Source organism: Medicago sativa, chromosome 7, assembly GCF_051527215.1.
Source record: "Medicago sativa cultivar Bolivia chromosome 7, Bolivia_mono, whole genome shotgun sequence".
Lineage (NCBI taxonomy): Eukaryota > Viridiplantae > Streptophyta > Magnoliopsida > Fabales > Fabaceae > Medicago > Medicago sativa.
In genome coordinates, this window is record NC_140755.1 from 11674217 (window position 1) to 11685624 (window position 11408).

The following is an 11408-nucleotide window of genomic DNA, read 5'->3' on the forward strand; positions in this document are numbered from 1 at the left end:
AAATGTTTTCAGTGCGATCCATTTCGGACAATCAAATATAAATGAGAACCAAAACATGCTTCAAATACACTTACGGATTTTAGCTCATATTTTCTTTTAGCCTTTCAGAAGCATTTCATAAATCCTAACAACTTGATACAAAGTTTGCTTACGATATTATTTTCGTATATTATTGGTATATATTTTCAAATCATTTTTGTAGACTCATAATTATTTGATTAACAATATATGTATTTGATCATTAGAACCTTTATTTCCTTTTAAATATTGATATTTAATTTCTTTGTATGTATAGAGATTACGTTTGTGTGTGTGTACACACACACATTAATTGTTTGTTTTGTCCATGAAGAAACACAAGGATTTGTGTTGAACATAATTTTCATGTTTACTCTAATTTGTAGTCATCAAGTTTATGGCATCATTTATCAAAATTGGTTCAATTTGGATAGATTTTTCGCAATATGATCTCACGGATCTGCATCAATGTGAGCCATCAACTATACGGTAAGTTTTATTTCAATTTATCTTCTTATTTTAATCTTATTATATTACATAAAATGTTGTAAATTCATAAACTTCCAAATTAGTGATTTGATTAATTATGTGCTAATTAGTGACAATGAGAATGAAGATGATGCTCAAGTTGTTAGAAGAACATGTAACTTCCAAGATCATTAGCTATATTTTTTACTATTTTATATTGTGTTGCTTGATTTTCATATGTACTTAATGCCATTACGATTTTGTTCACCCACCTTAAAATTAACTTAGCACATAATTGTTTTCACCACATATATTGTTCCATCACAAGAAGACTGTCCAAGTAACTTCAAGAATATACACTTCATATAATGGGTGTACTATTTTACAATATTTATATATGGTTTGTAATTTTAATGTTTTTTTTTCTAGACAAGGAAAGTATCTTGGAAAATATTTGCAATAATCAAATATCAAGTGTTCCATCACAAAACATTTCTCCAATTAATAACTTCAAGATCACATGAATATATTATTTACTATATATCTTTCAATATGTGGCTTGTTTTTTATGTTTTCAACCAATGAAAAAGATGAACCTAAAAAGATGTGCCTCCTAGCTGACATAATTAATGAATTAGGTCCCAAAGAGACAACATGTCATCCGAATGAGAAATATATGATAATGGCAAAAATAAGGATCAAAGGAAGAAAACGTAAATTGTGTGTGGAAGAAGGGTGCAAACATATTGAAAAATGGATTTCTAAAAATAAAGGAGGGCCCAAAAGCTAATGTGATGAGCATAAAAAAGACTAATTTAGTGGACGGCATTGTTATTTGTGAACCAAAGGAAAGTGAAATGGAGGGTATCAACAATGTTTCAATAAATAATAATGATGATAAAGCTAGCGTTGTTGACAAAGGAAAAGGGAATATGATTCAAACAAATGAGGAGTTAGAATCTTCATCCTCTTTGGAAGAAGAATTCTTAGAATTTGCTTCACATTTCCTACTCTTTCTGCATGAAGCACTACAATTTGGGGAAGGTGCCTCAAAGTATTTTGAAGATGGAACTGATTCTAGGCTCGAACTCAATATTGGTGAAGGTATCGAAGAAAATTTATTAGACGAATTTTACTTCCCTCCAAACAATGTCCAAGTAAGTATATCCTTCTTTCATTGTACATAACCATTAAGTAGTGTTATTTCTTTGTATGTGATTTTAGCTAGTAACCATGCCTATAACTTTCATTTTGCACCAAATGGTTATGTACAATGACAAAAAGATATACTTACTTGGACATTGTTTGGAGGCAAGTAAAATTCATCCAATAAGTTTTCTTCGATACCTTCACCAATATTGAGTTCGAGCCTAGAATCAGTTCCATCTTCAAAAATCTGAGGCACCTTCCCCAAATTATAGTGCATCTTATGGAAAGGGTAGGAAATGTGATGCAAATGCTATGACTTCTTCTTCCAAATAGCTAGGATGAAGATTCTAACTCCTCATTTGTTTGAATTATATTCCCTTTTTTTTTTTATCAACAACGCTAGCTTCATCATCATTATTATTGATTGAAACATTATTGATACCCTCCATTTCACTTTCCTTTGGTTCACAAATAACATTCCCGCCCACTAAATTAGTCTTTTTTATGCTCATCACATTTGCTTTTGGACCATCCTTTATTTTTGGAAATCCATTTTCTATATGTTTGCACTCTTCTTCCACAGACGATTATGTATTCTACCTTTGATCCTTATTTTTTCAATAATCATGTATTTTTCATTTGGATGACATGTTGTCTCTTTTGGACCTAATGCATTAATTATGTCATCTAGCAAGCACAACTTCTTAGGTTCATCTTTTTCATCGGTTGAAAACATAAAAAGCAAGCCACAAATTGAAAGACGCATAGTAAACAATATATTCATGTGATCTTGAAGTTATTACCTTGAGAAATGTTTTGTGATGGAACACTTGACACTTTTCAATTTCATTCCAATACACCTTGAATTATTTCATTCACGTGACCAAATCACCATCTTTTTTGTCTTTTTGTCACTTGGATTGGATTGGTTTACTTTTCAATATTCAAGCAATTCTCTATTCACGGTATTGGCTAAAAAGTTGCCAATCTGCAATTGGTTTGCGTTTCATGCTTTCAATTGGATTTGTCCAGCCCAAAATCCATATACGTTAAAATAATTTGTAACAGTGGGTTTCCACTGTTTCACGCTTCTGCCGCCACTTTGCCCTAACTCCGGCGTGATCTCGCCTGCCCCAGTCATGTTTGACTGGCAGGCAGAGCTTGCACCTCCACCTATTCGACATGGAATTGCTGCAACTCCCGCTCCATCACCTGAAACGCTCGCCGTCGTTCCTACTGCTCCAACTGCATCAGCTGCACCGAAGCCTTCTTTTGCAATACCTCCTCTAGCTGCTGCACCGCCGGTCTCTTTTGCACAGGCTTTGACCGGTTGCACCAATATGACATCCAATGAAAATCTGCCTCCGCCTTTAATTAGAGGGGAACAAGTTAGCATCTAAATCACGCAAGAAGTTTACGAGAAGGGAACGGCAGTATGCAAGCATAACTTGCAGGGTCGACTGATGTTGAACAAAGACGATAAACCGTATACAAAAAAGAACATTCAGACGAAACTACAGAAAGTCTGGAAAACGACAGCCAACTGGAGCATGACGTCATTAGGTCGGGGCTATTATGAATTTTCCTTTGCCACTGAGAACGACAAGAGAAATGTCTGGGCTGTAGGCACCGTAAATTTGAAACCTGGTGTTCTACGGCTTTTCGAATGGGCTAAGGATTTTAACATGCACAATCAACGCAATTCCCATGCGCAGGTTTGGATTCGACTTATGGAGCTTCCTCAAGAGTATTGGATGGGGAGAACCCTCCGTGAGATTGCAAATGCTGTTGGCATCCCGCTGCTAATAGACAATGCGATTACCAATCAGTTGTTTGGTCATTATGCTAGAATTCTTGTAGATATGGATTTTACTCGCAAGATCTTTTATGAAATTATTGTTGAAAGAGAAGGCTTTGCGTTTCCTGTTGAGGTTGTTTACGAGCGTATGCCGGATTTTTGCACACATTGTCAAAACATAGGCCATGCCGTTACTGCTTGTCGGTGGCTCTACCCTCGGAAAGAAAAGGATAGTAATGCAGACAAGGGACACGTAGTAGAAGGGAAAAAATAGGTTCCAACAAAAAGAATTGAATGGGTTCCTTTAAAGGATAACCCTTCTGGAATAGGTTCATCTGTAGAGTTTCAAGTTCCACTACCAATTTCGCAGCCAGATCCTTCAGTAAATGTGGAAACTCCCCCACAACAAATTCAGTAACCACGTGATATATCAAGTGATGTCGCACAATTGCATCAACACTCACGTGATGTTCAACAACCAACTGATGTTTCACAACAACATCAGCAGTCACTTACAATGGCAGTACCATCGCGTGATATCAACTCAACTGAAGCATTTCTAGATTTAGAGGCCAACTTGTGTGCTGATGAGGCCGAAGCTCAGGTTATGATCACCTACGAAAGAAATGTTGACACCGAAATTCATCAAGAAAGGCTGCCCAGCACATCCGTTCATGTACTTGAGGAAATCATTGAAACACAAGATGATACACAACAGGGATCTGAAAATGGTGCCACTGTTGCAACACATCAGTCATCATCTATGGATGTTATGGCGTTGGAACATTCCGCAAACATGCAAACAAGGCCAACTGATACAGAAGCTATAATTTATGTGTTGAAACACATGATGTGAATAATATTCCTGTGGGTCCTGCTCCATTATATTACAAAGACAAGAGGTACATCCTAGCAAGAACCTTCAACATGGTTTAGATTTGTGGGAAAGAGTCCGAGTGTATGATGCTCGATCAGCAGCTGAAGCTGCAGCTGACGCATCTGCAGGTTTTATGCCGGTTCTTACAAGAAATCAGAAGCAGAAACTGAAGGTCCAACATGTTCTTTCAAAGAAGTCTTCTAAATCCAGTGCACGGGGTTCCACTGACCAATGAATTGTCTCTATTGGAATATTAGATGAAACAGCTGCGCAGATAGGTTGGCTTCTATGGGTCACTCCAATGTGGGTATAGTATGGCTAGGCTTTCTTCCTATTGTTTTAAGGCTTGATCTCTATAGGGATAGATGTGGACTTCCAAATTATAGATTACCATGATCTGTTTTTTGGTTGCTTTTTATTGTTTCTTCTGTTTATTTTCTGTTTTTTTTTCTTTTTGTTTTTTGAGGGTTTTAGTCTTGTCCCCCCTCCTTTTGTATTTATTTTCCCCCTTTTTTAATAAATTTTTAGAGCGTGGCGGCATAGGATGGAGGTCTCTCGGGATGCCAACTTAGTTGGGATGTCGATGATGCCTCTTGATGACTGTCTGCGTTCCTTGCTTATCAAAAAAAAAAAAACTTGATATTTGATTATTGCTAATATTTTTCAAGATGATTTCCTTGTCTAGAAAAAAATATTAAATTACAAACCATATACAAATATTGTAAAATAGTACACCCATTATATGAAATGGATATTCTTGAAGTTACTTGGATATAACGTTCTTGTGATGGAACAATATATGTGGTGAAAACAATTATGTGCTAAGTTAATTTTAAGGTGGGTGAACAAAATCACAATGACATTGTGATACCAAAGAAACACATAATATAATAAAAAAAGAGGTTTAATGATGGACATCTTTAATTTTATCTGTTATAACAAGTTAACATAAATTTTCTTTTTTAAAATAAACACATTTATACAATAAATTTTAAAGTAAAAAACTATGTCAACATTTTAGAGGTCCAACGTTAGACCTATTTTTTCTGATGTATATTAAGCACACACGAAAATCAAGCAACACAATATAAAATAGTAAAAAATATGATCATTATCTTCACTCTCATTGTCACTAATTAGCATATAATTAATCAAATCAGTAACTTTGTTGCTAGTCAATCCAATAACATTATTAATATTGATATCTCTTGACAAAATTTTGGATTAAAGATTAGTGAGTTTATGAATTCAAAACTTTTTATGTAATATAATAAGATTAAAATAAGAAGATAAATTGGAATAAAACTTACCGTATAGTTGATGCCTTACAGTGATGCAGATCCGTGAGATCATATTGCGAAAAATCTATCCAAATCGAACCAATTTTGATAAATGATGCCATAAACTTGATGACTACAAATAGAGTAAACATGAAAATTATTTTCAACACAAATCATTGTCTTTCTTCATGGACAAAACAATCAATTAATGTATATATATAAATACAAACATAATCCCTATATATACAAAGAAATAAAATAATAATATTTAAAAGGAAATAAAGGTTATAATAATCAAATAAATATATTAATCAAATTATTATGAGTACAAAAATAATTTGAAAATATATACCAATACGATACGAGAATAATATTGTAAGCAAACTTTGTATCAAACTGTTAGCATTTATGAAAAATTATAAAAGTAGGTTGAAGTAATTTCATTTACATAAGCAATCAAAAGTTGTACAATAATATGTTCATGGCATATGATAAACTCAAATAAAATAAAATATAACTATTAGCAGCCTTTTTGGGATCATCCACAATCGAATTTAGGGTGTCTTAACCTGGATGCACCATAAACCTCGTTGTAGTGGATCTAATTTTCTCTTTCAAGTGCTACCAATCTAACAGAAAAATCAAAGAACCATTAACCTTTGGACCTCAATGATTATGTATAAACAAGATGAACAAGATTCCAAACATATATACAAATATGAGGACAAGAAGTACTCAGGTCAAGCGATAACAAAATTCAATAATTCCTCTCGAAGAAATAAGAGAAAAAACTAAAACAACAACTGAAACACAAAACTCTTAACAAGAACATCCAACGGCAGCCGAACAAAAGGAAGACTATGAGCATAGCCCCTCATTCAACCAACCCCTAGACAAATCCGCCACACGACATTAAGAGCGCCAACACATAATGATTCATGATCCCACTCATAAAAGGAACATGTGTGACAAGAATGTTTTCCTAAAAACCACTTTCAAGAGGTGAATTTAACCATATCCACCAACTCGAACACAAATGTCTCCTTCCTCAAAAAGATGCGAGAGTTTCGGGATCTCCACAAGGACCTCACAACAGATTGCCAGATTAATAAGAAATCTAACCTCTCCATTTTCTATCCACCTAAATCGAATATAAAACTATGAAGACTCACTATATCTGAAGGTAAAACCAGCTCCTACCCCAACCACCTAAACACATGATACCACACCTGACCTAAAAAAGGACATCTAAAAAAAAGGTGACAAACCGACTCTACAATCTCATTAAAAAAAACATAAGAAATACCACTAGGATCAACTATAATTCTCTTAGAAAAAAGATTTTGACGAGTCGAAACCCGATCCTGAAGCAGCTGCCAAGAGAAAACATTTACCTTGAGAGGAGACCAAGACTCCCACAGCTTAGCAATAAGTTGCGCAATATATTCTGACCTCTCATCCACCATACTAGCTCTCATATGAAGAAATTTATAAGTTGATCTCACTGAATAAATGCTCGATGAATTATTGAAATATATATATATATATATATATATATATATATATATATATATATATTTATATTTATATACTGGGGTACTAATGGCAGACCATGGAGGCAACTGAAAATTCAACAACATTCAGCTTCAAGAAAATTCTAATCAAGATATCTAAGAACAGATCTTGAATAGAGATTCTATTAGCTGAGTTGCTATTCTTCATTGTTAACGTTTCCTGCAAGAAATATTAATTCAGACATTAATAAATATTTTACATCGAGTCAATTTTTCTCTGAGCATTGCTATTCATCACGACAAGCTTTATCCCAAAATGATCCCGATAAGGTGGTTTTTCCAATTAATTTTTTTACAAGTTAGAAAACAATGGAAATCAGGGGTGTTAATTAAGAATGGTAATCAACAAATATAAGGTCGTGAAGTTTTCGCGAGATAATCTCTCGCTACAACAAGCAATTCCCTTTTTCTCCTGTATGATCTTGACATCAAAGAAAAGACAATAAATATGTGTTTAAAATTGGACTGTAAACAAAACATGCAATCCAAGAGATGATATAGTGCCACTTGAAACCTAAATAATAAGAACAACAATGTCAATAAGGAAATCTAAATATTTATAGCTAAACCAATGTTTATTCAAGAAGTCAATAGTATCTACTGTTAAAAAAATCCAGCAAAAGATACTTTTTTTTATAACGTTAATTGTAATTTTGTATTAACTAAGATGAATTAATTAATTAGCAGTTTCATCTACATCGTCATTTATTTGCAAAACCAAGCATGCACTTCAAAATAAAACATTTTGCATGCAATTAACACAAATTTTGGTAGTTGCTTACTTCTACTAGAGAAACATCAAGAACAAGTTGGCATGAAATTGATATATCTTCGTTTTTTTCAACTAATTATAGTTTGGACCAATAGTTCAATTCTTAACCAAGTATCTAGTTTTATTTTATTTTTAACAAGTATTCAAAATATGAATCGAGAATACCACCATATGAACTTAATCAATTTATCCATATCCACAATGTGTCTTTGTGTAACTACGCACACTCCATTCGAAGTGGCAATATACATGATAGGATCATACCAAAATGGTCCATATCTACAACAATGTAATTGTGCAACCATAGACAATACATTTTCGATAAACCTAAGAAATAATAAAAAATTGTTTTATTTTTTGTCAAAAAAATTGTTTTATTTAAAAAATAAATAAAAATAAATATTTTTTCTGCCAAAAGACAAATAATACATTGATTTTCTTTGATCAAACTAACCGCAAATTCATTGGTTAAAAAATGGATCTAAATGATGAATAAGACACTATCTGATCTTAACCTTACAATCTAAGTCCACAATAGTGTAAATTCACACTATTGTAGACTAGTTTACACTATTGTGGACTTAGATCCACAATGTGTAATGATGTGACTGTAGATAATAAATTTTTTAAGAAACCTATGAAACAATAAATGTTAATTTGATTGATCACCCAGATGTAAGTTAACAATGATTTCATGCAAACATATACAACCATATATGCTAAATCTTAACTAAAATCTTGGATTTCATTTTAAAAAATCAATCTAAAATGGAAGTGAAAATTATACACCAGATCTTAATTGAACGATTCAAATCCATAATAACGTATCTAAAAAATGGATCTAAAAACAAGCGGAAATTATACATTGTTAGATCTGAATCAAACGGGCTAGATCTACAATGTAATGGTGTAATTGTAGACAATAAATTTTTGATGAAACCCAAGAAACAATAAATATTTTTATTTGTTCAACTTTATGAAAAATCAAACAAAGATAACCCAGATGCAAGATAACCATGATTTCATGCAGACATATACAATCATATATGCTAAACCTTATTCAAAACATTTTTCATTTTTTAAAAGTGGATCTAAAAAACGAAGCGGAAATTATACACCAGATCTTAATTGAACGATCTAGATCCATAATAATGGATCCATAAAATCTTGTATTTCGTTTTAAAAAAGGATCAATACAACATGCAAAAATCATACACTGTCAGATCTCAGTCAAATGATCTAGATCCATAGTATAATTGTGTAACTGCAAACAATCAATTTTTTATGAAACCTATGAAACCATAAATATTCAACCAGATGCAAGAATAAGCAGACGAAGATCACCCAGATGCTAGATAATCATGATTTCATGCAGACATATTCAACCATATATGCTAAATCTTAACCAAAATCTTGGAATTCATTTTAAAAAATGGATCTAAAATATGAAGTGAAAATTATACACCATCAAATCTTAATTGAATGATCTAGATCCATAATAGTGTGATTGTATAAGGGCAATCCATTTCCCAAAAATTCAACTTATTAGAGAGAAAATTTTCTTAGAAGGGAGCATATTGAACGTTTTCAAATAATTCAATAAAAAATCACATAGGAAACGGATTGATTTAAGCATACCTCGTCTCCTAAGCTCCTTACAAAGGTCTGAGTTAATTAAAAACCTACTAACGAACGTTGAAAGGACCTAGCAATGTCACTCTCTTGGATATAAGGGGGGTGAGTGGAGTGAGGATTGAAATCAAGACTACTTTGAAATATATAGTCAAAGACCTTGAAATGATCATTATACCACATAAATGCAAAAAATATCTGATTTATTTTCTATCCTTAATTACTAGAATAATATATCACACCTATTTGGTAGTAAAATTATTTGACCTTGGACATTCAAATATTGTTTCAAATGGCTATCCAAAACCTTTTTCATCACCCTTTCATTTTTTTTTTTGCGTCACTACCATAAATGATTGTAAAAAATAAATGTGGCTGGTTCGCATAAAAGTTAAAATGTTAAATATTTTTTATGGATTTGTCTAACCTCCTAATAAGGACTATTCTTATCTTTGTTCGTAAAATAATGATTTTTTTTACCAAATAAAATAATGAAATTTAATACTACCACTACTACTAATAATAATAACAATCTATACTATATATAAAGAAAATAGCCCCTTTTGAGATGATTTTTGGTTGCCTTTTTTGTTATTCCAATTATAAGCTTAAACAAATTTTCTTATAATAATGTTATATTGTTGGTGTCATTAAAAAAGATAACAACTTTTATTATATTTGTTATATTATTGTTGTCAATCAATCATATTCATCGACTCATTTATTTGAAAAGTTTCACTTTACTCAAAAATACATATGATTTATTTATGGTGTTAAACTTTTTATGCTGACAGTGTATCAAAATCAAATTCAATATATAATTTTTGCTTAATTTTTACTTTAATTATCTGTATATAATTTTGTTCTTTATAAGAAGATTTTGGTCTGTATTAAAGTTGTTTAATGTATACATAAATTTATTTTCACAATTAAATTTTCAGCGAAGTTATCCTTTATCTTTGAAAAAGATTGAAATTATCCTTAATATTTTAATCTTATAATTAAGATCTTCAATGATATTTTTCATTCATCAATAAAAAAAACTAAACAAATTGCATGGTTGGTTAAAGCGGGTTAGCGAAGGATAATCTAATAATAAGGGTGTCTTGGAAATGCTTAGAGTGTACCAGTAAATGTGTTTCGTGTGTATGAAAGTATGACCAATAGTCTATAGAGAACCAATGAAAGCCACATAGTATCGCTCAAACACGGATACTCACATATGAAAAAAAAAAAATATAGTAAAAAGGGGAATTATGTTATAAAGAAAATAAATGGTGATTATTAAGAATATCTTCCGCAACATGTGCCATAGTCATTATGCTCTTGAACTTTGGAAGTATGCTAGCCTCCTGTGCCTTCGTGGTAAGAACAAGTCTTTGAGATGAAAATAATTTTTAAATTTTTTGAAATGGAAGGGTTATGAAATGCATGCAAATTCAACAAGCTTTGTTAATAGTAGCAAAAAAAAAAGTGATCATATATGACATTTGTCTAAAACTCAACAAGAATTTAAAAATTGAGTGAAAAATAAAACCAATGGGTTGTCTCCCATTCAATCGATCTTTATTGTCAAGATCTTGATGGATAATGTCTATGTTGTTCCCTTGAGCCTCTTCTCCACAGGATATTCTTCATGCTCTCCCATTATCTTTAATTTGGACTTCATGACCTTGGTTAATCCCAATGTGTCATCCCAGATTTTGATGTAATTTCATTTGCAAATACGTTGTTACATATTGAAGGCTAATATCACATTTTCTTGTACTTAGATTGTCGATATAACATGTTTTGAGCTTTCAACATTACCTTGTCTCTCATTTGATCTTCAAATCCCCAG

The 11408-nt window shown here is 32.1% G+C and overlaps 1 protein-coding gene across 1 annotated transcript; it reads left to right on the forward strand.

Moving 5' to 3' along the window:
* The first annotated feature begins 3185 nt into the window (after nt 1-3185).
* LOC146904262 (uncharacterized) lies at nt 3186-3707 on the forward strand. Its single transcript, XM_085728257.1, has one exon. It carries the CDS (start codon nt 3186-3188, stop codon nt 3705-3707), a length of 522 nt encoding a protein of 173 aa, XP_085584383.1.
* Nucleotides 3708-11408: the final 7701 nt, after the last annotated feature.

Bases quoted from the DNA above. Each gene is read 5' to 3' on its own strand.
- LOC146904262 (XM_085728257.1), top strand. From the start codon at position 3,186: ATGACGTCATTAGGTCGGGGCTATTATGAATTTTCCTTTGCCACTGAG.